The sequence below is a fragment of the Molothrus ater genome, chromosome 7, assembly GCF_012460135.2.
Source record: "Molothrus ater isolate BHLD 08-10-18 breed brown headed cowbird chromosome 7, BPBGC_Mater_1.1, whole genome shotgun sequence".
Taxonomy (NCBI): Eukaryota; Metazoa; Chordata; class Aves; order Passeriformes; family Icteridae; genus Molothrus; species Molothrus ater.
This window is the reverse complement of record NC_050484.2, coordinates 7,433,935-7,459,507: the sequence shown is the minus strand read 5'-3', so window position 1 is coordinate 7,459,507 and position 25,573 is coordinate 7,433,935. Positions and strand designations below refer to the sequence as shown.

Below are 25,573 nucleotides of genomic sequence, written 5' to 3'. Positions count from 1 at the left end.
ACAAAACAAGAGATAAAAACTTGGCCAAACTGGTTTCTTTTCATTGCTGGTAATATTGATGCAAGGCCATTGAATGTTCCTCATTAACTGACAACTAAGAAATAATAAACAGATATATCTCTTATGTGCCTGAAAACAGTGGCCAAAGCTGTTAACCAAAAAATGCTGGTCTATCACTATATTAGTGATAAAATACAAACCAAGCCTCACTTCATCTTTTCTGAAGGGATGTGAGGGTACTTTTCTGTTTGGGTCATAATATTTAAGCAAGAAACATATTGAGAACTAAGCAAGGGTAAACAACAAGTGGTAGGTGATACTATGACTTGGATCTTGTACCCAGAAGAGGTTACAGCTTCCTCCTCCTCACGACCCTCCCAAAGTGTGTGAAGTGGGTAATATACTCCTAGATATATAATATATATAATATAATCTGAAATACAACCTCACATCCTACAGCAGCTGGATACCAGCCATTTAAAAGCCTGATCTTATGCATGCTATGTAAACACAAATAACTGTAAATTCTCTCATCTCTGGACTAGAAAGCATTAAACCCCCCAATACCTTCATTACTTTTTGTGTCTCTAAGCTGTTTTTATCACTTTTTGCCTCTCTAGGCTAATTTTAGCAGCAGGGTTGGGGTTCTGTTAGGGTTGAGGCTGTGGCTGCAGTGAAGGGCTCTCACCTTGGCCCCTGCCATCCCGGGTGGGCCGCTGGGGCCACGCAGGCCTGGCAGACCCGTGTTCCCCCGGCCGCCAACGATGCCTTGAGGACCTGGCTCACCTGGAGCCCCCTGTTTGAGAATAGGTCACTGCAGTCAGTGGGAGCACCTTCAACATTCCAGAGGTGGCTGCTTGTTCTGGACAGACATAATCCCTGTCTCCTGCTGGAACAGTCCCTGGCTGAAGGGACACTTACCCTTTCTCCTCGGGCTCCTGGGGGCCCTTTTTCTCCTGGTGCGCCGGGCTCACCTCTGATTCCAGCAGGTCCTGGACCTCCAGGAGCACCAGAACTGCCAGGGGGTCCAGGAGGCCCATCCTTGCCTGCAGGGCCTGCGTTACCAGGGGGACCTGGACTACCCTGGAAAGAGTTTTAAGAAGGAAAGTGTGAGCTGCACACATGCACTGGCATTGGTCTCATGAAAGCCAGCCAGACCTGAGTCATTGCCTGAAGGCAGATTTGGGGTCCAGCCCTGTGCACCCAAGTCTGATCTTGTGTTGTAAGAGAATCCTTTCATGTATCCCTTTCACAGCTGGCATTTTTTATCCCTGCTGTCTGGACCTACACCTGCACATTTTGGATGCCCAGTGCCTGTAATGCATCCAACACAGGGTACACATTCCTTACTCATGGCTCTACCACAGAAACTGGAAATAGGCCACAGGCCCTTCTGCTTTCTTGAATCACTCCTGCCATATGCCTTTAATATGGTGTCTTGGACATGTTCAGAATGAAGTGGCTTTCATTATAGTCTTAGCTGAGCCAATGAATGGAAAGAATTGCATTGACTCTAATGGTACCTTAATTAAAATCCTACTTTCTATTCCATACTGTAAGGATGATAAACTCTTTTTTGCAGATTTTTTTTCCTGAAGTACAACCATCATGTTCAGAATGTTTTTGCATTATATATTAATACACGTCTAAATGTATCCACAAAGTAAGACTAAAAGAAAAGGGGGATAAACCAACTTACATTGTTACCAGGGGGACCAGGTAGACCACGAGCACCAGGGAAACCAGCAGCACCCTAGAAGAGATCAATATTTTTTATTTTCTGAAAACTGGGAAACGGGAATAAATTGATTTTTACATACATCTGTGTTTAAATTATAGTCATGTTTTGTTTGAAATCTAAATTATATGTCCTGATAGGGAACAGAAAGTCAAATTATTATTTTTCTTTTGTAAGAGGAGGTCATATATCCTCCTCAAACTTGAGTTAGTGGGATTTGAGATAGTTGGCAAAGATGGCAAGTAAATTTAATAACTGTTGAGATAAGCCATTGTAGAGCTTTGGGTCATTGTGTCAAAAGCTATTTTGGCACCTTATATTAAAATCAAGGTAATCCAGATCACTAAAGACTTCTTCTTTAATTACTCCTTCTAGAACACTTTAAATATTTTTCAACTGTTAATACTATAGTCATTGAAGTTCTTATTTTTCATTTAGGTCACATTTATTGAAATAAATAGAGGCATTTAGCAGTGACTAAGTTGGAGAGATACTCACAGGCCCGCCAGGAGATCCACGGTCTCCTTTTATTCCTTGGGGACCAGGTGGACCCTACATGGAAGGAAGTAGATAAAGCAAAGGATTTGATAAAGATTAAAATGATAGGAAGTGTCAATAAGTTTCAGGCAGTTCATCTCCTTGCACTTGGGCCCACTGAGGCTGAGGGAGGGCTGAAGAAACCTCTCCATAGCAACAAGGAACAGCAAACACTTACTGGAGCACCAGGGCCGCCCTGTGGACCAGCTGCTCCAGGGGGTCCGGCCTCTCCTCTCAGACCAGGGGGGCCTCTTTCTCCTTTGCCACCAGGTTCCCCATTTTGGCCCTGTAGAAAAATTATAGTGTTATATTACCACTCAAAAAAGCAGATGATATTGTGACAAGAAATGCTATCGAGGTACTTGTCTGAAGGGAACTTAAATATTAAATGAAGTGTGAATGCAGTCAAACTCTACTGCCCTACCAGTGCAGGAGAGGAAGGACAAAGCCATGTTGCCCTATGTGTGCCTGAGTAGTGCAGGAAGAGCAGTGCAGACACTTACTGGGGCTCCAGGGAAGCCAGCGGGCCCAGGAAGACCTTGTTCTCCTCGTTCACCCTGTAGAAAACCACATGTCAGCAATGGAAGATGTTAGAAAGATAAACTTCACTTTAAAAGTTAGAGAATACTGCTGTTAAGGCTGCTGAAGTTTCTTTGTCTTACCAGCCTTTGGAGAAAAACCCCACACATCTGATCCAAAACAACTTTTCCTCCAAAGAACTAAACACAGCTGTTCAGGAATTAACTGATAATTCTCTAAAATGGGGTAAACTTAACTCAGCTACACCTGTATGAACCCTGACCACAATCCATGGTGTTCAACTGAGATCCCGGAGTGTAAATATAAAAAATATAAATACAAAAAAAGGAGTCTTTTCGAACGTTTACTTAACTTTAAATCAAGATGGACATGACTGTTGCTCAACTCCTGCCTTGCCCTGTCATCACAGCCCTCTGAACCCTTTGCAATGTTAAAAGCCCTGATTTTCTGAAGCCTTTAGTACCTATAAATCCCAAGAGTCAACAGGAGCTGAATGCGCTTGGTTTATTTACAGCCCAAGGCACATGTATTACTGATAGGTTTGGTGCAGCACTGATACCTACAGCAGGCAAGAGGAGCTATGGTGAGGTTATACAGGAAGAAAAGAAAGGTTCTGTCACTTACAGGACCTCCACGGGAACCCATTGGGCCAGGGGCACCTGCTGGGCCAGTCTCTCCCTGCAGGGAACAAACAAGGATGGTCACGGGGTGTTTGTCTGCTTCCCCTGAGACAGCCACCCCTGGGACTCCTTACAGTCCAAACCCCTTTGTGAGGATGCTTTACCTTATCTCCAGGTGGGCCAGCAGGACCAGGAGGGCCAATGGGACCTACATTGCCCTGAAAAATTGGAAAATGAGAAAATTATGTATCTTGTATCAAAATATGACAATGTTAACTCTTATGCTTTGATCAATAGTGTTTGTGTTTCAGTGTAAACAGGTTGCCAATGATAAATGAAGCAAATTACAGTGCCAAAGTGCATTTGCACACCATGTTTTGGAGTGATGCTCTGAAATCACACCATTTTTCAGTGTGAGAGATCTCCAACTGAGTGGTTCCCTTTTTTTTTTCCCCAACCATCCAAACCTCATCCAAAACCACCTGAAATGAATAGGTGTCTTTCACTGGTATGCAATAAAAGTGACCTGTTGCTCCAATTTTCAGTTAGATAGTTGATCCACATTTCTTCAGCATCTCCTGACTAGCTCCCTGACTTATTTCTTTCTTGAAAATTCAATCTGTACCTTATGACGTGAAATAAATTTTTTATATTTCCTCCAACTCAACCAAGCTGCATTTGTATATTTATCATCCCTCATTACTTTCATGTATATACTGCCTGCAGGTAGTGATTTGATAGATGTATGTATTTCAAGTGCCTATTTTATGTGTATTTGCTATATAGATGTATAAATACATCATATTTAGTAACCTGTAGGAATATTCTGTATGAGAATATTTACTACCAATGTCTTTTTGTGATTCATTATAACATCAGTCAGGTAGATTTTCTCTTTCATATGATTTCTTTCCTTCTAAAACATTGTCCCAATCTTTCTCCAAAAAATTCCATTACATTGACCCAAGGAGTGGTAATCACAAAAACCTGTATTAGGCCTAATTTAGTTTACAAACCCAGTTTTGCACTGCTGGAATGAAACACAATGAGATTGCAACTGTTGCTGTTGTAGGTTATTCAGTGTGAGGTTACTCCTGTTCTAAGAGCTGGCTGCATACAGCTGATGGATAAACTGTTGGATGTTTAAATACTCACTCTCTCTCCTCTTGCACCAGGAAGGCCGTCAGCACCTTTACCACCAGGTTCTCCCTGGGAAGTTTAAGACATAAAAACCATGAGCAAAAAGGAAGCATGAGGAGATGAGCCTAAATGGGGGGGAGGATCTCATACTGAGGGGTCTCTCAATAGCCAGGTTTCCTTAATGAAATTGGGGATGATATTTTGCCCAGTATTCAGCGTCAGATACTACATCCTTTGATGAGGAAAAGAACCCAAATTGATTCAAAAGGAAGTCCAGGCCAAATTGTCTTCCCATGGTATGAACTATGCTCATCATTAATTAGATTCATTAGAACTGTTTTGCTGTACCCATCCCCCAAGAGACCCATTGCACCAAAGTATCTAGCATGTATTAAACTGAGGGAAAACCCCATATTTTTCAATACCTAGGACCCACATCCCATTGCTAAACCAACAGTGCTGCTACACAATCTGCACCTCTGAAATCAGGCCAAAGTGAAGACGTGGACAAACCCAGTGCCTTGTGGGACACTAACATTAAATCAGCATAAAATCAAAAGTGTGTGTTGTGTGTTACCCTCTCCCCTTTTGGTCCAGGGCTTCCAGAAGCTCCTCTTTCTCCTGGCATTCCCTGTAAGCCAGGCAGTCCTGTGCCTCCAGGGGGACCAGGTGGGCCAGGAGGACCCTAAGGAGTAACAAAAAATAATTAGAAAAAAAAAATTAACCCAAATGGTAGCAGAATAGCAGAAAAGGAAGACATTCTGTGGGTACCTTGGCACCTTCTGTGCCAGCAGGACCTGGTCCACCTCTTGTTCCAGGAGGTCCTGGAGGACCCTGTGCACCACGTTCTCCTGGGATACCATTTTCACCCTGTGATAAGAAATGTGTTATTCTTTGTTTTCAGGCTCATATTTTGTTAATTAATTTATGCCATTACAAAATTTTCTTTATTATTTACCTTAGGGCCTGGGAATCCAGGTCCTCCAATATCACCTTTTGGCCCCTGGTTATGAGAAAATAAATGTAAGTTAGTTAGAACTTTACTTAGTACATCTGCATTGTGATTGGCATCCTGTTTCTCTCCCCTATGATTCCCCAAATCAGACTTTGCTACTTTGAGGAGAGCTAAGAGCTGTCTCAATTTGGAAAAATAATTGAAGAAGAACTTTTCATTAGTTTTTGTTAAAAAAAAAGGCAATTCACTACTTACTGGTTCTCCAGGCTTTCCATTCTCTCCAGCTGGTCCTGGTCCACCAGGCAATCCCTATATGAAAGAACAGCATTATCCGTGTTACAAAGATAAGTTATGCATTTTACATCTTCAGATTTTTGCTTTTGACTCAAAGAAGTGTGGCCAACTCATTCCTTGTAACATTTGTCAAGTGGTTAATCTGTTGTATTCTATTATATTCAAAATATGATGATATCTGGCACTCCAATATAAATGTTCAGATACCTTTTTTTTTTTAAATTTTGTGTGTTTGTGTTAGTCTATTAAAAAGAATCAGAAAACAATAAACACACAGCACCTGGAGGCCAGGTGGGCCTGCTGGTCCTGGTTCTCCTCTCTCTCCAGAAGCACCCTAGAATCAAACAAATGAGGAAGAAAATCCATGAACTTGCCTGAGAACACTTCAATATATAAACAACTCCTCACCACCTCTAATCTACACCTCCTTATTGTGACCTGATGATGACATTGCACAAGCTCAAAAACCAGTGTATGTTGGTGTTGTGGTAGCTGCTCTTTTCGCTCCAACTCTTAGATGTGATTCAGCAGACACATTTTAACTTGATAGAAGTCTGAAATGCCATAAACATCAAAGGGAGAAACAGTACATTTCTGCTTGAAAAGACCAAGAGCTCTAAATTGACTTTTCATTTCAATCTACACCGAGTATACCTGACTCATCTTTCTCCCACCAAAGTTTGTAATATTTGTTCATTAAAACAATGGCAAAGAGAGCTCTTTTATTTGTCTTCATAAAAGTAGATTGCTTTGTATCATTAAGAATATTTTCCTTCTGCTAAATTCCCAGTGTCTATCTGTAGCTGCCAGACCCCTGATCATTGCCTCAGATGGGACCACCACACTTACAGTAGGTCCTGGAGGACCTGGAAGGCCAACATCACCATTCTTCCCAGCAAGACCCTATTCAAAGACAAAATTAGGCTATGGTTAGAGAGTGATACCACTTTTGTAAGACTCATCAAGTTATTATTAATACTGTGTCATTATAAACAAAATATTAGCAAAACTTACAGGTGGTCCAGGTGGTCCACCAGGGCCTCTTTCTCCGTTCTTGCCTGGTGCACCCTTACAAAAAAGAAAGACTACATTTGAAATACTTGTTTATGGTCAGTGGACAATTGTCTAAAGCTGCAGTATGAGATAGCCCCACTACGGAGTAATTTAGTTTAACATTTGACTCACCAAACAAGGTGAGTCAAATTTCACAGAAGAGGAGAAATCCCACTCACCTCATTGCCCTTAGGACCAGGGAAACCCATCACACCAGGCTGGCCACGGGGGCCTGGAGGGCCAGGTGGGCCAGAGCGTCCAGATTCACCCTGATTGCCCTGGGATAAGCACAAAGAAAGGAAGATGTGGCATCTGTGAGGTGAAATAAAGCAATTCCCAGGACTCATTCAACATTGAGTGAGGGGGAGACACTGTTCAAAACTCATTATGTGTTCTGTTCTGCAACTGTGGCCCCTCTGCTCTGCATTTTACATGGTACCAAATGACAGAGTTTGCAGGCTGCTCTTACAATGATGCAGCATAAAAAGGGCTCTGGTAGTTAAAGCAAACAGAGAGGAGGGAATAAATCTGGCTGTGATAACAACCTGTCATGTGCATGCTGTGGGATTAGAGTCGGGTTGGGTCAGCAGGAGGACTGGGGTAAAATATTTGCACAATGTACATACGGGAGGGCCAGGCTTCCCATCGCTTCCAGGGCTTCCTGGAATTCCGGGCAAGCCCTGCAAATTGAAGGGAAAAAAAAAAGTGTTATACTTCAGTTTAAAGTGCACATTATGAAGTTTCAATTAATGAATATAAATATATAAAAACTGTTGCTTGTTATCATCCTCTTTAATAAAGATCTTTCCATTTCCCTCAGCTCATGAAGGTGAAAATTGGAGAAAGCAAACAAATTCTGCCATTATGGGTTTACTGTTTTTTTTTCTGAGAGTTGTATATCAGCAAGACACTAGATATTAATCAATTAGCACAAAAAATTTCCTTTCATTATGTGCAAGAAAACCATATTTAGGTGGAAAAAAAAAGAAATTAAACAATTCTGACTACACACCTACTCTACCTAAAAGCAACACAATGTGCAACACTTTTTTCATTAACTTCTTTAAATTTCTAAATATTATTTTTGTTGTATTTTAAATAGTTCAGTTTCCTTGCCAATAAAATCTTTAGCTCCTAGAGGCCTGCAGCTGGGCTTTTGAATGTCAATATATTTGTTGTTAGGAGTTGTTAATTCTTAGTACAGCTCCCAGAATGTTGTTCCATGTACAATTAGATGCTGTCTACACAATAGGCCATCTCTGAAATCTTACTGATATGTACTGTAAAAAACTGACCAACAGCTTATTTGCTCTAATTACAAATGTGCCAAAAATATAATACTCATGTATATTGAAATACTTAATTTCTAATTTAATTACTTAAGTCTATTTACATAATAACTGAAACATATATATAGAAACATATTTCAATAAAACCCCATAATACCTAATGTTAGAATTTGCTGAAATGCAAAGAGCTAATGCAGAAAATCACCCAGTGCTGACTCATATTAGAGTCATTTCTCATGGCAGAGCCTGGCATGCTCTGGGAGCCTCCCAAAGCCTCTTGACTCTGTTGTGCCAGTGTCCTGGGAATGCCCTGTGACTCTGCTCCATTACCTGTCCCACCATGAATGGATGCTACTACTGCCTAAAGGAACTCATAGAAAGGATCTCTGGTTGGACTCCTCTACCATATCAGCTCAGATGAGTCATCTCTAGCAGAGTTTATCCCCTTTTCTCAGAGATGTCCTGTCTTACTCTCATTCCAGGAAGACCTGGGCCTCCGTCTTGTCCGCGCTCTCCTGCAGGTCCACTGGGGCCAGGGGGACCTGGGCTGCCACGCTCACCTGCAGGACCCTGGAAAGAGATGTGGAGATTCACAGCAAGGGAATCAGCATTGAATCTGAAATTGTCCATCCAAATTCACATGGATTCTCCAAAAGTTTGGAGGACTCCTTTGGAGGAAGGTTTATACCTTTTCGCCTGGAAGCCCATTACTACCGGGTAAGCCACGGAAGCCAGGGGAGCCCTGCCAGATAAAAAACAAATTATGGATCACAGGCAGGATGACACAGGTAATAGCAACTGGGTTGTCTTCTAAACTATTTACCATTAGACTTAGCATTATGAAAATTAATGGGGAAAAAAAATGAAAGTGGCATTTCAGTGTAGTAAGAAGATTTTAGTGTTCCTGGTGAAATTATACCCTGTCCTCCTTTATTTTTAGCTGGCCCTGTATCATTATTTATGAGTTTTCTAAAGTACTATAAAAAACAAAAATCAGATCAGTATTGACAATTATTTTCCTCTAATTCAATACTGAGAAGAGCTTTGTTGTATTGTTTTAATATTTATATTTGCTACTATCTTTATAAAAGAAATTTGAATTATAAATTTAATTTTGCAGCCCCCTTTATATGTTTAGTATAATTAATTAGTTCATTATGCATCTTTGGTTTCCTCATAGCTTCGGCAAATATTGCAACCAATTATTAAGTTAGCACTTTCAAATAGATCAGCACAGTTTCCTTTGTTTCTGATGGGAACAGAAATCTAAAATTTGTAATGATGTTGCTATTTATTTTGAATGAAACAATTAGTGGATTTCTCTGAGATAATTATTAAATTTTTGGAAAATTATTTAATATACTAGCCAATAAACCTGTTTGCAGTTGAAATATTATAACATAGACAACATCCTGACAATACTGTTGTTACTGATATTGAAGATGTATTAGCAATAGAGATGTTGATATAAAGACATATCTTGAATGTAGAAGAATTTACATTAATTTCACTTTCCAGAGCAGAAATTCTTTTGATTGTTTATTTTTGTTAACTGAGAATTAATTTTGAAATTTTGATTATTCATTCCCCTTGTAGTTCTCATAGTTTATGATTGCTTCTCAGCAAAAATCGTTTGGTAAAACTTCCAGATATGTAAGATCACTGCTTCTTCTATATCAGAAACTGAAAGAAATTAATTTTTTTCCAACTGAGATCCAAGAGCTGCAATTCAGAGGAGAAACTAGATAAGAATTCTCCCCAGTTTTGTAACCCAGTTCACATGTGGAATTTTCTGAGAAGATACATGGAGCCAAACATCTCCTGCAAGTGTTTTGAATTTCAGAATTTTCTGCCTCTGTCTTGGCTCAAAGGGTCATGTACCACAGCTCACCCTTTCTCCAGGGGTACCAGGTACTCCGTTCTGCCCAGGTTCTCCATTTGCACCTCTCTTCCCTTCCTCACCAGGAGGCCCAGGAGCACCTGGGGTGCCATTTTCACCCTGGCAACAGCAGAAACCAAGCCAATCAGTGAGTTGGAAGTCTCAAAAGCTCCACAGATTTTGTATGGGGAAAGATTAAGGGTTCAGGCTTCCCTGAAAGAAGTCTCTGGACACATCTTGAAATCACTTACGCGCTCGCCTTTTGGGCCTGGATCTCCTTTTGCACCATCCTTACCAGGGTCTCCCTAAAAAGCAGAAAATCTGATTAAAATTATGGGTTGCAGCTGGGCATCTTTCTAGAGCTACTAGACATACTGAAATACTAGGAAGTAGACATGATATTTCAAATTATTGACTCATTTTTTTCATTTATTATTCTGCACAGGAATCAGCATGCGCTGGCCGAACCTGTAAGTGGAAGCCATGAGACTCCTTAAAAATGCAGTAAAGGAAAGAAGTGATACAATCTTAAACACCATTGAGTAAAATTTTATGTCTGTTCCTGAGCTATTTCAGACATCATTGAGTCTTTTGAAAGTCCCTGAGTATTTTCTCTGACAAAGAGCTACATGTGGTGTAAGGCTGTAAGAAAAGGGCCTGCTGGGGTAAGTGACAGTGAAAGACCAGATACAACTCATGGGGTTTAGTGGACTGTGGACTCAGCCCTTGGGAATTAAAACAGGTGAAAATAAGATTGTAAAACAGATTTTGTTTGATGTAGCCATTTTACAAAAGCAGTATCTTTGTTGTATCTGAATTCGTAGATAATTTAGGAAAGCAATTAGGTATTATCATCACATTTATGTATAATCTTTATATATAGCAATACCTATATATATGAAACAAAATATGTTATATATTGATAAAAATGATTTCTATTTTCATAATAAAAGAATTTATTACACTATTTCAAGTAAATAGGAGAAGATCAATGGGGTTTTTTAACGGTACCAGGCTTACTTCCACCATATTTGTTGGTACAACCAGTGTAATTACCATCAATAACTCACCGGACTGCCTTTTGCCCCAGGGTTTCCACTTGCACCTGGAGGACCTGGAAGACCACGGCCTCCTGGCAGACCAGGAGCACCAGGAATACCAGAAGGTCCCTGCAGAGAGAGAACAACAGACAGAGATGAAGAGAGAGTGGCATTGGTGGACTCTACCCAGTCGAAACAGTGACCCTCACCAACAGAGTGCAGCAATGGCAGAGATGTGGAAAGTACCCACCATTTCACCCTTGTTGCCAGGGCTTCCAGCTCTTCCAGGAGGGCCCTGGAAAAATAAATATAACAGAGTAACCAATGCTGCTAACCCAGAACCAGAGCAAAGGGCTCTGTGAAGAGCAGGTGGCACAGCACCTCTCAGGTCCCAAGTGCTATTCATGTACCTGAGGCCCAGGTGGCCCAGCATTTCCCTGAGGACCAGGTTCTCCCCTCTCTCCAGGACTACCACTAACACCAGCAGGACCAGGAGGACCAGCTTCACCCTGTGGAAAAAAACCCCAGTAAAATGAGAAAATGAAGGCATTTTAGTCATCTCCATGGCAATCAGCTTTAAATTAATGGTTTCTACCAATGGTTTTGTTGTGGGCATTCACAAAGATGATGAGGATTGGGTTTGTCTCATGCTGCATGTAGCACATCTGTTCTAGGCTTGCAAACAGTGTAATAGCAGCCAGGAAAAGGAGGGCCCATAAAATAATGATGTAGAGTGACATCAGCTGTGTAACTAGAGAAAGGACCAAATCCCATGTACTTATATGTCTTTAGTTGAATACCTTAAAACCTGGAGAGCCTGGAAATCCTGCGGTTCCAGGGGGACCTGGGGGACCCTTTAAAGTGAAAGAAATACTATTAATGCAAAAGGTAAAAGCCATATGGAATTAATCTTAAGTTAAAAAAGGGAGTCTGATTATGAGATTTTTCTCTGAGTAAGGAAACACCTGGAAACTAGCAAATATAAATCATGCTGTAAAAGATGAGATTTGGCTAGTCCTAAAATATCACACCTACATCTTAGTTACCCTGACTTTCAGATGTTCAGCTGAATTTCTGTGTTTTAAATTTAAAAACATGAAATCTATCATTAGGCAGATTAAGTTATAAAAAACTTTCAAAATTTGTTCTAATTATAAAAAAAGAAGGAGAAAAAACCAATGCAGCTGTTATACACCCAAGTGGACATGCTCAGGTTTCTAGGCAGATGGAAAAGAAAAATATTTGCCAACTCCAGACAGCAGAATAATTTATTTGATAAAATCATTCAAAATTTGATCTTCATGTAGTGCAGCGATTCCATCCATCTATATGTTCTCTGAGAATAATCTGGGTTTGGATTTTTGCATTTTCTGATTTACAGTGTTGAAGCTCTCCTATCACCCTGTGTCCTTTAAGTACATTAACCAACACAATGAAATATACACAATTGAAACACAAATAAATATAATGCTCATTCTTGAACAAGTGCACCCCAATTTTGGGTTTGCTGGCACTGCAGAACATCTGCTAGAAGTAATTGGATTAAAGCAACACAAATACTGAAAGTCAAAGCTGCCTTACAGGTGGGCCTGCTGCTCCTGGAGATCCATCTTTGCCATGGGCACCCTACAGAAAGAGGAGAGGTATTAGGTGCAGAACACTACCCTGGACACAGAACCCACATCCTTTCATGTCCATGACTCAGGGACCATATTTTTGTGTCTGTTCTTTCCCACTTAGTTAACTAAGACCCAAGGATTCCTTAAATGAGAAATTCCAAAGTAATTATTAACTGAATATTTTGTGAAGGAATATCCCACACTTTACGTGACTTGCACTGTGACAGGAAGATGTAAAAATACATTCCTATTAAATTTCTTAAGGAAATAACAGCTACATTCACGTTGTCTATGTGAATGAGTAAGATTGCAACAGATGTGTACTTCAAAATAACAGTCACTTCTGATTCACATAAAAGACTAAATTTCACTCCAAAAACCTGATGAACACTGATGACTTAAACCCTGTTGCCTGTCTTGTAGCCATATTAGTCCAGACCCTCTGCTCAGGTTATGCAGTGTCTGCACAAACAAGGGGCTGGCTGTAAACTGCTTTGTTGATTGTGTTGAATGCTATGAAATAAGAGTTCCTTCAGAGAGAGGGATGTACCCTCTAGCCTGTGAAAGGGGAATTTTATAGTTTCCCACAAGTTACTTCTGAGATTGCATTTTTTCTCTCTCTCTACCGTCCCCTGCCACTCTCTGCTTTTACTCCTCCCCCCTGCTTCTCTTTGCCAAACCTGAGCTTATGCTGAAACACTGAACTCTCCCTCAATGTGTAATCTTTTCATTTCAAAAAGCAAAACAGGAAATAAGGTAGTGAACGTGTTGTGGGTTAGAAGTGTTACATCTTTAATTGGGGACTGAAAAGGTTTCATGTGAGATTTTTTCATGCTATGTAGTTTTTTACTCCTTTACATTACAACTGCTTTAAGGAAGTAGGGAATTCTCAACATATTGAATCCACATATGTGCTGCCTCTAGATAAGAGCAATGTCTGCAATTACTTACAGGGCCACCGGGATTCCCAGGTCTTCCTCTTTCTCCAGCTGGACCTCTTGGTCCCTAGAAAACATAGTAAAAATGAATCTGTTAAATGGCCTCTAAAATCAGATGGCTGAGCAAAGAGACATTGCTCTTATTTGTGTAACTCACTATAGTCCACTGCATGTGGTAAAGTTAAAAGGATGAGGAACAACTCAGCTAACATTTAAACACTCCAGGATGCACATATTTACCGGTTGGCCTGGTGCTCCATTTACTCCAGGAAGACCAGTTTCACCCTGTTACAGAGAGAAAAGAAAATGAACTTTGGTTGGTGAGAACATTTTGGGTTTATTCAAGGGGAAGAGACACTGAAAAAGCCCAACTTGTTATCCCTTTCTATGGGGTGCTGGGTGTCCTCAGCATGAACTGATTTCTGAGAAGTGTAAACAAGTGTCAAATCAAAAACTAAACAGGAAATAAAAATCAAAGACTCAGCTTTCAAAATACTATGCAGGAAAGTCAGATGACCAAGACTTGTCCCTTCATTTTGGTATCTCATGTTTATTATGGCTGGAAAATTGGGACATGATGTGGTTCTGAATGTCTAACTACTTCAGAATGATTAATATTCTTTTCATGGAAGCATTAAATGGCTTTCTTTAATGACTATTGTATTTTTCTAATTGTTTAAGATGCAAAGCACAGCTATACAACAAATAATGGGCTCATTACTCTACCTACTTAGAAAGATGACACTCTAGATTTTTACCTTTGGACCAGGAGCACCACTGTCACCTTTGGCTCCATCTTTTCCATCAAAACCCTGTAGGAAAGTAAAACCATATCTGTGAATTGTATTCCTCCTGCATTCTGGAAAACTTGATTCCTCTTGGCAAAATATTAAGCCCCAAAAGAGGCATATTTTCAATAATGAGTGCTATCAGCTGTTGGAACCCTTTTCAGCATTAGGGATGGAGTTCTACAACTGAGGTAACCAGAAAAAACTTGAATCTTTGTTATGGAAGTTCAGATTACATAGTGCAGAAATTAACTTTAGTTATATGATTCAGTCCTGGAAATGGCTGAAAGATCACAACTGTGCAACACCATCATTCAAGGAGAGTAACAGAGTCAGCTATAATCAACATACTCAATACTTACTCGTTGGCCTTTCATCCCAGGCATCCCAGGCATCCCAGGGTGTCCTTTGTGACCCTAAACACATAAATATAGAAATATTAATAAATAATGTACTTATTGTATGAAGAACACAAACCAACGTTCCCTGTGTGTCATGTTCATCTGACTAACTTGATGTGGGAAAACAAAACCTATGATTAGAAGACAATTGTTAATGGGAGATTTTCCATACCGGTAATCCAGGGATTCCGCGGTCTCCATTCCTGCCTGGTCTTCCTGGTTCTCCCTGTTGAAAGAAAATAATTTTTTTTTAGTGTTTTGTTATTGCTTGACTTACTGGCAAAGCACCAGTTGTGGTAGAACAAGGTGAGTTGGAGCAAACAGGTGAAACTTCCACCAAAGACAGTGGTGGTCGTGCAATTCCTCTCAGGGTGACAGTTCACTCTGTCACTGCCTTCTGGAAAACAACTGCCAGAATTTATAAACTCAGCCTTTAACAAGATTCTAGTTAATTTCTAAGCTGCTTCAAGACAATCTTTAGCAAGAGATGATCCCAGAAAACTTATTTTTCTCAGTAAAACACTCAAAATGGACACAAGCTGTAGATGTTTGTACCTTGGCTGGTACTCCATCTGTTCAGGACTCCCAGCTGTGACACACACAATGGTGTCAATGGCTGTAAGTCCCATAGTAAGATTTTAAGGGAGCAGAAAGCTACCACTACTGTTTGATTTTCTTTATAACTGCTAATTTATTTTGCACCAAATAAATTGCTTGTTTCATGCTTATGTATGTTTTTTAATCAATCAAATTGTCTGCTAAAATTGAATCTTTTATGGAATAGACAATTAGACCTCATGTAAGCCAAATTTATTTTCTTGAAGACATGTTGTCAAATAGAGAAATAGGGAGATGCTAAAAATTCTCAAATGCAATAAAATCAATGTCCTCTGTTGTCTTGCAACTTAATGAACTTTTTTATTCCTATTTATTAATAATGGGATGAATAATAGTGAACTTACATCTTTTCCTGGTGGACCAACTGGGCCTATCATTCCAACAGGGCCTGGAGGTCCCTGTAGAAAAGTAATTAATATTAACTACAATAATAACAAATATTAAGTCTTCAAGCTACAAATGCATTAGCCATCATAAATACTTTTACATTTTACATGCATCATAATAAACAACTAGGATAAACTGCAAAATTTCCATCCACTGCAGAGGTGACACAGATTCACACTTTTAAGGTCATGTCTCTAACATGCGCAGAGATACTGAACGGGTACATACGGGAGGGCCAGGTTGTCCTGGTTCTCCAGGGGAGCCCTGGTATCCAGCAGAGCCCTGGAATGCAGCAAAAAACTCAGTCAAGATGTGAACAGCTACATGCACCATTCCATGGTGCAGTTATATTTGATATAATTATATATTTTATATAATTTCCCATAATTGTAAGGAAAACTGTAGTCAGATCAGTCAACAAATGACTGAAGGTGAAATTACCAGAAACAGGTAGAACATGCCTCCAAGAAAAGAGAATTAATCTGCTCTTCTAAAAGGAGATGGATGTTGAAAAACTCAGCCCCTTGGTGTGTTCACTGAAAGTGTATCCCACTTTCCTTTACCTTCTGTTAATATTTTGCATGGATAGACATTGGGAATGTCAGCAGGATGTCAGGCAGTGGCATATCTTCAAATAATGTTAACTGACACCCCTTGGACTTGCAGAGATCTCAAGGGGTACACAAGGATTTAAGCCAGGACAGTACATTGACCTCAGCTCTTGAGTCCTGGCGATGGTACAGCCCAAAATGACATTTATGCATAAAATTCTTCAGCATAGTATCCAGATTTATCAGTTGAAAAGGTGCTTAATGTTTATGACAGAGAAAAGGAGGAGCTCATGTAAAAGAATACAAGATGATTATGAAAAGATTAATGTTACTTACAGGGGGACCTGCATGTCCAGGTGGGCCAGGGGGGCCACTGGGGCCAGGGGGTCCTGGAAAGCCACTCTACAGTATAGATTAAAAAACAGTAGTTACATTAATGTAATATAGCTATGAAGCTTAATATAGTTGCAATAGCCATCAATAACTGTGAAATAAACTTTTACATAATTAGTTCAGAGAAAAGTCCTCAGTGACTTGCACTTGGTGCAGTAAAAAGGAAACAGCAGTATATTCACACAGTGCTGAAGAAATACATTTTCTAGTTGTCCCTTCAGAAAAGGCTTCACTGGGTTGCTCCTTGCAGGCTTGGCTAATATACTCCCAAGGTATTTTCAGAGCTGCAGCTTTTCATTTTTGAGTCACTACTGCCCTTCTCTAGACCCCAGAGGGATGCTCAGAACTCTGCTTTTCAGCTGCCTGAAGGGGAAGAATGGAAAGTAGAACTGAATTTCTGTTAGACAGAGAAAATGAGTCTCAGCTTCTCTGCCATGTAACTGAGCTTAATTAGCCCAACACTAGAGACTCCTCATGACCTAGAGATACACTGAATTAAGGCCATACTTTTGTTGTAGTCAGTAAGGCAAACATTTTCATCAGTGAAATATTTTCTGAGCTTTAACAGTATGAAGCCATAAGAAAGAAATGAGGTCTGAACTAATCAAACCTCAATATTTGTGCTTCTTGTAGCAACAATGACAAAAGCATTTGATACTGCAAAACAGAAAACATTTATAAGTTAGCACAGTGGTTTACTGCAGCTATAAGGGGTTCTTTAAAAAAAAAAGCTTTTGTTAAACTCTTAATGTGTTTCCTACAGCCAAAAGAATCACATATATGGATGATACGAGGATCAATGTGTGCTGCAGTACTGGCAGAATATTCCATAGTTAATATTGCACAGAATTTGTTTCACAAAATAGTGTCATATTGTGTCAGAAAAGGTCATGTATTACAATTTCATGAACCTAATTTTCATAATACAACATTATCAGTATTGCTGTACTATACTGGCATATGTAGGACAGTACCTTACTATACTACAAAAAAAAAATAGTTTGCAGTTGTCTTTTGTCGAAAAAATGTGTCACGTTAATATTTGCTATTTTCTAGGAGACAAGTACAGCAAGAGGCAGAGCTGTGAGGGTTTGGGAAATGGGGTTGCCTCTGATGTAAATACAACGAGCAGTCCCTGTTAATTATTAGAACTCATTTGGTATAAAGTAGCTATAGATCCAACCAGAATTAAAGCCATCAACAGCAATCAATCAATTACACATATAGCTATAAACAAACGAGATGTAATCTTTTTCAAGTTACACACTGAGGAGATAAACTGATAGTTAGGGGTGTGCTTGCTGCTAGAATCTCCAGACTTTGAACAGATGAGCATCCTCCAGTTAGAGAATGTGCACTGGTGGAAAGAGACAAAGACAATATGTGGAGGTTACATGGGCAAGTGAAGAGAAACTGAGATGTAAAGCACAAAACCAGTCTACAAGTGGTGTAAAACCATGGGAATGAATGCAGCAATGGAGAGATGTGTGACTGAGGAAATACCAGGCATGGTAACCACACACAGTCAATGCAGCTACTATATCTTATTGATTTGCTAGTATTCCAAATTATTTCAGTTTGGATATTTATTCATTAGGAGCATTTAAATTAAAATTGATAAATTTATAAAATAATAAAGAAATTAGTCTATGTAATGAAAATTATAAACATTATTTAGCTCTAGTGATTTCAGCCACATCTGCCTGTAACTGCTGGTACTTTGAGGTCATGTATGCTATGATGCAATATAAAAGCCCTTGTGACCTGAAAATATACAGACAACCCTGAAGATGTTCTAGGGTGCTCAATAAAGTAGTTTGGTGTGTTTTTTTAACCTGAGTCCAGGAGTCAGAGCACAAGAAATCACTAATCACTTCCAGGGAAAAAGCCAAAACAGAGAGGAGTTAACCACAGTTGTTAGCTGAACGTGCCTCTGTTATCTGCCTGCTTCAGCACATCCCATATCAAGACACCAAGTAGCAGAATGCAGATGGCATGACAACTGTGGGTGAAAACTGTGAGGAGTGAATATGAATCAAAGAATAAACAAGGACAAAAATGGATGGTTGAAGAAAAATGCATGGATGATCATATTAGCAAATGAAGGAGGTAGAAATAGATTAAAATGAATGTGAGAAAATAATGATTATATTTCAGGAAAAAGAGCTGTTGTGATTAGTAAACCTTATTTCACAAGATGATCAAATGGAATTCCTCTCCTCTCCTCCCTCCATTTTCTTGGAACTGCCTTACTGTGCTACAACATGTGATACCCAGACTATGTTATGCAGAATTGGGCTGAAAATAGTGATTATGCTCAATGAAGCACAGCCAATTTCCAGTTGCAGCAATTCACCACACCCTCTCTGTAGCAGATTGCCTGAATCAAGAACACTTCATGTTGAATATCTCTAAATCCCAGTGCCTAAAAGGAGAATAATGAGGTGCAACATTCAGATTTATATTACGCATGAAACATAGCTCAGGTACAACTCTTTGAGGCAGTCCATGCTTTTTCTCACTTAAAAACCTGAAAATCTTGGACCAGGTCTAGCAGGCAGATACAGCATCCTTAGTACACAGTCTGAGTAGCTGTGGGTAAAAAAAATGGTAATTGTAAAAAGAAAAAGTGAAAATAGTTTGAGTTTTGGAATGAATAAAGTTTATAAGAAGGGTTTACTCGTTATCAGGCAAGTTTGAATTGTGGAAAAGTTAGCAAGTGTGGAATATCATACTCAGTAAAAACAAATGATACTGAGTGGGTGAAGGAAGATTAAAGGCAGTGGAAGAGGTGAAAATTGTTGGAAGGAAAGGAAGAAATAAGTGGAAGAATATCAAGTAGATAAATGAAGAATGTACATGAGACAGAAAAGGAAAAATATTCAGGTAGCGTAAGAAGGCGAATCACAGACAGAGATCTGGAAAAGGAAGGTAAGAAACTGAAGAAAGAAAGTAGAAAATAAAAAATCCAGATCATCTATAGCTACTTTCTAGAACAGTGTTGCTGAACAAACTGGTGCCTTACATCACATTCAACTTCCAGGCAATAATTAAATGAAAACTTATATTGTTAGATTAAAATCAGGATACATACACATCCAAGGTATAATCTATGAGCAGAAAATATATTCTTTAAAAAGAAGAAAGGACAGAAAAAAAGGCTTTATCATCTTACAATGGGTTGCGGGTACCCGATACCAGCTCCACCAGCCTTCACATCATAGGAGTCATACTGTGGAGAAAAACTCTGTAAAAGAAATAGAGAAAAAAAGAAAGAGAAAAAAAAAAAGAAAAAGAAAAAAAAAAGTGATTGCTACATACCAAGTATTTTTTTACATTGGTATAACAAATGCATAGAAATAACTCATTTGTATCTGCTGAGTAGTACTAGCTTGACCTATAGCTGCCATATATTTACATAAGAGAATCCCAGACAGTGTCTTCTTTCTGAGGTCATGGTGACATTAGCTCTAGGCTGGGCACATCCATTTTTCTTCTTGACAGCTGGTCCTTAGCTGAGCCACAAAATTACCTTTCTCTCTCCTTTTACTGTGGTTTGACTCCTTCTTAGCTTCTTTCCCATTTTCTCTGTCTGTCTCTTTTCTGTTGGACTTAGTTGTCACTCAAGGAAGTTGATGAAATATTTTTTGTTGCTCCAAAGAGCACAGCTGTTTATTATTATCATTATCATTTTCCTGATTTCTTTTAGCTGTGCCTAATGAATGACTCATTTCACATGAGCAGACAGTCAAATGATGTGGCATTAGTGGAGTGATGCATTATTGGCCCACAGGTGGTTGAGCAGGAAGGGTTGAACACATGCAGTGCTCTGCCTGTTCCCCCAAAGCACTGTGGATCCAGCTCCTGCACTGACCAGGTGCAGGACTCCTGTGCTCTTGTCAGGATCCAACAGCACATCTTTGATACAGGGTTGGAATGGGAGGCTAATTCAGCCTGTTTTCCTCTCCTGTGTTTGCCTCTCCAAACCCCAAACCAGTGCCCACTGGGACTGGTAAGCTGATCCACAGCTCAGTCCTGCAGAAGCAATCCCTTTCAGGATTAAATAAAAACGAGACATCTTTCCTCACTTTCTGGCTTACCTGGGAGTGGGAAGTGTATATGGAAGTTATAATCAGTGTACTCAAAGGTAGCAATGATTTTAACATACAGTATATTTCTCAGCTTTGTGCTACAGAAGTCCCATCTTGTAACCCTGGGCTTGGTGGCCTGCATGGATGACAGGGTCACCCTGTCACAAAGCACTGCCTGGGGCTCAGTGCTAATACACTTCAGTTACAATCAGCTCTCTTGCTGGGTGTGCCCAGCTCTTCTGAAGTGACTTCAGCATCCAGTGAGCCAGAAATAAAGAGGCACCATGGCAAAGAGTACTTGCATAGCACTTCCCTGCCAGCAGAGGAGCAGTGCTTCAGTCTAGTCTTGTTGGAATGTCTGTTATTAAACATGAATTGATGAAATATAGGACAGTAGGAGACTTCCCTAACTATTAAGCTTATGGAGAAATCCTCCATCACACTCTTTCCAATCAGATTATTTCTGAGTCCTTCAGCAGATCTGGCCCCAAAAGTTTAAAAAAATAAGGTAAGGCAGAGATTTAATTGCACTCCAGAGAAATTTTACGGACACACACCCAAAACAAGAGCAAAACCCCACGTACCACCCATCTCTGTTTCCCAAAGGCACAAGTGGGATGGATGCCACTGAAAGCAAAGCACCTGGGAAGGTGCAGGGGACAGGTGCCTACAGCATTGCTTTGCATGGCTATGAGCACCAAGGGAGAAGCTGAACATAACAATGACTTACACCTCCACTTATACTGGGACATGACTGGCAGATTCCAGGGGGCCCTGGAGCTCCAGGGCTCCCTGGCTGTCCTGGTGGGCCAGGGGGACCATTTCTGCCTGGAACTCCAGGAGAACCCTGCAAAGACACAAACAGAGCAGATACAGATGTTGTCACTTGCCTCCAACTGCAAGGGCATTGAGGGACAAACCTTTCCATTCATAACAAAGGCTGTGTGTCTGTGGTGGGAAACCTCTCCTAAACAAGGCCACAACCAAACATTCAGGGAAGAGAGACAAAATTCACACATGGAAACACTTGGGTAATGGAACCTTATTACAACTGATACATAATCAAACACATCAGAAATATTTAGCAGTTCAGTTCCTGAATCTGAAATTATTACTGCTAGTAGAGTCTTAAAGATTTTTTTTCTCCTTCTGTAAAGAAATATAAAAAAATATAACAAACGTGATACAGTTTGGATTAAATGCTGTTCTTTCAGTTTAAATTTTTGAGAGTGATGTTGAAGCTAAAGCTCCACTTCAAAATATCTATATGGTACAGTCTTGCTGCAGACAGTTCAGACATCAATGAAAGCAGGGTATCTTGGCAGCTTGAATGGGATATAAACCACTAGAAGAATGGGGTCTTGATTTTGTTGGTTTCCTTGGGGAAAAACAAACAAACAAACAAACTGCACTTACAGGATCTCCCTTGGGGCCTCGGCTGACTACTCCAGGAGTCTATGAAAAAAAAAAAAAAAAAAAAAATTGCACACAGTAACAAGAGCAAAATGCTTAAACATTTGATATAGTTTTCTCACATGAATTCCATTAATGCTTATTCAGGATATTTAAAAGCTGTAGGGTTTTTGGTCAGTCAAGCTACTATTGCTTGGATAATTTATAGAATTACACCTCCCCTAGAGGCAAGAACATGGCACTAATGAATTCAGTACAGATTTGCCATTGAGTGCAATGGGGACAGAATTCCACTGTGGAATGCTGTGATAGTTTTCTTGTGTCGTTCTCACTCCAGCATGTGAAGTGTGATGAGCTAACTTTAAATTCTCAGATCTACTGCAAACTTTAAATTCTCAGACCTACTGCTGCAATTTATTTATTTTTCAATTAATAATTCAGTTACATGGTACTACCTGGATTTTCAATTTTTGTCTTCAGCTGCTACCTTCAGTAGCAAAGAATATTCAGCTGAAACAATCTGGTATCTTTCAAGATGGCATTTCCCTATACACCACCCAAGGTCATCAGGACAGCTCCAATGGCCTGACCAAACTCCTACATTAAAGAGAGAGGCTGTGGGTGGAGTTCACGTGTTCTTCATTATCAGGAACTCCAGAACTGAAGAGTCTCTAAACAAAGAAGGGGAGGTATACTCGAATCTTCAGCACGCTTGTCTACACCACTCATGTCCACCTCTCAATATGTTCAGTGAAGTAGCTCAGGGGACCCTGGGTGCAGTGGAGTACTGCAAGTGAGGTGCAAATAAGACTAGGTGACATATCTGTGTGTGACATATCTGCATGTGACATTCCATGTGTAAACAGATGTGCTGCAGAAATGCATCTTCTCTCTCTCTTCCTCACATCTCTTTCACTCTCTTATTTCGTAGATAAGGATTTTTAATGTGTCTGTGGCAACCTAGGTACTTGAACAGAACCTCATGGATCTTTAACACTGGTGAAATGTTCAGATAAGCTGAAAGCTCAGTATAGCTGGCTCACTCCCTGAAAGACTTGGTTTGTATAATGTTGGTGTCTATAAAAAGATGGTGATAAATTAGGTATGTACAGTATAATCACCTTTCCTTTACAGGGCATTAAGTCAGCAATAAGACTGCAAAAGGAAATTCACTCTGTGATGACGTAGAATTGAGTTGATAAGAAATGAAGACTCAGAGATGCTATTAAAGTTCTCTAATTTTCTTGACTCTGTGTTGACATTATTTTCATGGATTTGGGTTGAGTATGAAGTCAAAAATAAGGTGTTTGCATTATTCCTATGCTTTTCCATAAAATGAAAAATGTAATACTGAGTTGCTGCCTTCTGTCCCTTTCTACTATTTTGGTACTATTTGGTGTCCATTATCTACATAAAACTGAGTTGTAAGACTTAATATTATCAGCTGCATTGTCCATCCTAAGTATTTGCCTAAATTCAGAAAGTGGCATTGAAAAGAAAGCATTTAAGAAGACCTAAGCCAAAATGAATTGAGGTTGACGTGCATCAAGTAGGCAGAAAAACCAAAGAAACAACAGTGAGAATAAACTTACTCTTGGAGGTGGTGTTGTTGTTTGTGGACAAACTGGACAGCACTCTCCAAAAGGGATCTCTGGGTTGGGGCAGTCCAGCTCCTGATCATCACAGATGATGTCATCGCAGAGAACAGATCCCGAGTCGCACACGCAGATTTGGCATGGCTCTGGTTTCCAAACATCCCTGTCAGCATAAGCCTGCCCAAGATGGGTACATCCTGTGACTGAAAAGAGAAAAAGTTGTGTTGGACATTATTTCAAATGTGTTTTCCAAATTACAAATGAGTAACATGAAAGCTTTTGGATAGTTTGTTTGGTTTCCTGGTTCATGCATGTGAAGTAAAAGGCTAAATGTTGCTCTTCAGGCACTGGGGAATCTGTTACATTAATTGTAGAGTCTGCTCTGAGTTTATAAACAGACATCAGTGAAAACATCCTGGAGCTGAGCCAAAGCCCAATTAAATACGTGATAATCTTCTGTCTTGAGTAATTTTAGTGTCAGACAGAATTACTGTCTAATTAACAATCGAATTCTCTGCTGCAGCTAAAGAGTAAACAGGCCTAAGCTCTCCTGCAAGAGTGCCACCGGCCCCACGTGCCAACAGGAGCACTTGCACATGGATGTGGGATAAGCCATCTGTCCAGCACCAACCCCTGTCTCCAGCATCTTGCATTAATAGCTGCCACCAAGGGGCTTCAAAGAGTTTTTTGAAAGCCAGCATATGTGACAAATCTGAAAAAATGCTCACATTAATTGCCCAAATGGTTTGCAATTATTGTATCAGCTGGCCTGCTCAAATGTTACAAGTGTCTTTTCTTCAGAAAAAAATATTGTTCATCTGTAATATTCATGGCTTTGTGAATTCCTTCCAACAGCTGTTTTACTGATCAAACTTGTTATAGACTATGAATATGAAAAGGTTGACAAAAACTGCCTTGACACATTAAATTTTGGGATGGTATTTTCTTAAAAAAACACAATCCAGACAGCCAGGTCATTTAAGAACCCAATGTAAAATAACACTAAGAGCATCTAATTTGAGTTTTACCAGCTCATTTAAGTTTTGTAGATGTTATTAGAAGTCTTAGATTGCAAACATAAGTATCACTGAACATCATGAATAATTTAATAAGATTTTTTTTTCATGGATAATTAAAAATAATTCACTTTATAAAAACAACATTCTGGAGAAAGAGCTATTTTTGTGCCTACATCATTCTAAAACTTTAATATGAGGATAATTTACCTACTATACCCTTCAAAAAGAAAAAAAAAAAGACAAAAGATGTGATTCAAAACTCTGACGTTAAAATTGCTGCTGGCTCCAGGAAAAAATTTCTGAATATCATCAAATTGTAATGGCCACAATTATCTAGCATGAGACTGAGCCCAAATTTATTGCAGTTTGTATCCTATGGGTTTTTCTCCCTCCCTGCATTTTTAATCTCTGTTTTTAATCTTTCCATCATTGCATTAGCATCCTGGTCTCTTTTTTCCTTTTTCTTCCTCTCTGTATTTGTGGGTGTGTATTCCCATTCCACACCAATGTTCTTTGGCACACGTAGATGTATTTCCTTTCTTCTCCTGCCTCCTCTGCATTTCACCTTTCCCATAACACATAACTTCCCTTTTCATCTTCTGCAAATCCTTTCATTTTGTACCTGAGCAGTTCCCCTTCTTTATTGCCAGGTGCTCAACTGAGCTTAGTTTGCCC

The 25,573-nt window shown here is 39.7% G+C and overlaps 1 protein-coding gene across 1 annotated transcript in view; it reads right to left on the bottom strand.

Moving 5' to 3' along the window:
- The window catches only part of COL3A1 (collagen type III alpha 1 chain), a 49,008-nt gene that overhangs the window by 7,190 nt on the left and 16,245 nt on the right, over positions 1-25,573 (bottom strand). Inside the window, exons 2-40 of the mRNA XM_036387075.2 lie at positions 23,877-24,082; positions 22,288-22,326; positions 21,602-21,718; positions 19,956-20,027; positions 16,724-16,789; positions 16,065-16,118; positions 15,794-15,847; positions 15,004-15,057; positions 14,793-14,846; positions 14,401-14,454; positions 13,883-13,927; positions 13,656-13,709; positions 12,667-12,711; positions 11,886-11,939; positions 11,496-11,594; positions 11,336-11,380; positions 11,116-11,214; positions 10,297-10,350; positions 10,058-10,165; positions 8,855-8,908; positions 8,638-8,736; positions 7,504-7,557; positions 7,057-7,155; positions 6,839-6,892; positions 6,674-6,727; positions 6,105-6,158; positions 5,786-5,839; positions 5,534-5,578; positions 5,347-5,445; positions 5,153-5,260; positions 4,591-4,644; positions 3,600-3,653; positions 3,440-3,493; positions 2,779-2,832; positions 2,454-2,561; positions 2,237-2,290; positions 1,700-1,753; positions 922-1,083; positions 689-796 (exon numbers count right to left, since the gene is read on the bottom strand). Of these exons, the coding sequence (XP_036242968.1) occupies positions 689-796; positions 922-1,083; positions 1,700-1,753; positions 2,237-2,290; positions 2,454-2,561; positions 2,779-2,832; positions 3,440-3,493; positions 3,600-3,653; positions 4,591-4,644; positions 5,153-5,260; positions 5,347-5,445; positions 5,534-5,578; positions 5,786-5,839; positions 6,105-6,158; positions 6,674-6,727; positions 6,839-6,892; positions 7,057-7,155; positions 7,504-7,557; positions 8,638-8,736; positions 8,855-8,908; positions 10,058-10,165; positions 10,297-10,350; positions 11,116-11,214; positions 11,336-11,380; positions 11,496-11,594; positions 11,886-11,939; positions 12,667-12,711; positions 13,656-13,709; positions 13,883-13,927; positions 14,401-14,454; positions 14,793-14,846; positions 15,004-15,057; positions 15,794-15,847; positions 16,065-16,118; positions 16,724-16,789; positions 19,956-20,027; positions 21,602-21,718; positions 22,288-22,326; positions 23,877-24,082 (2,849 nt within the window). The remainder of the gene's footprint in view (positions 1-688; positions 797-921; positions 1,084-1,699; positions 1,754-2,236; positions 2,291-2,453; positions 2,562-2,778; positions 2,833-3,439; positions 3,494-3,599; positions 3,654-4,590; positions 4,645-5,152; positions 5,261-5,346; positions 5,446-5,533; positions 5,579-5,785; positions 5,840-6,104; positions 6,159-6,673; positions 6,728-6,838; positions 6,893-7,056; positions 7,156-7,503; positions 7,558-8,637; positions 8,737-8,854; positions 8,909-10,057; positions 10,166-10,296; positions 10,351-11,115; positions 11,215-11,335; positions 11,381-11,495; positions 11,595-11,885; positions 11,940-12,666; positions 12,712-13,655; positions 13,710-13,882; positions 13,928-14,400; positions 14,455-14,792; positions 14,847-15,003; positions 15,058-15,793; positions 15,848-16,064; positions 16,119-16,723; positions 16,790-19,955; positions 20,028-21,601; positions 21,719-22,287; positions 22,327-23,876; positions 24,083-25,573) is intronic.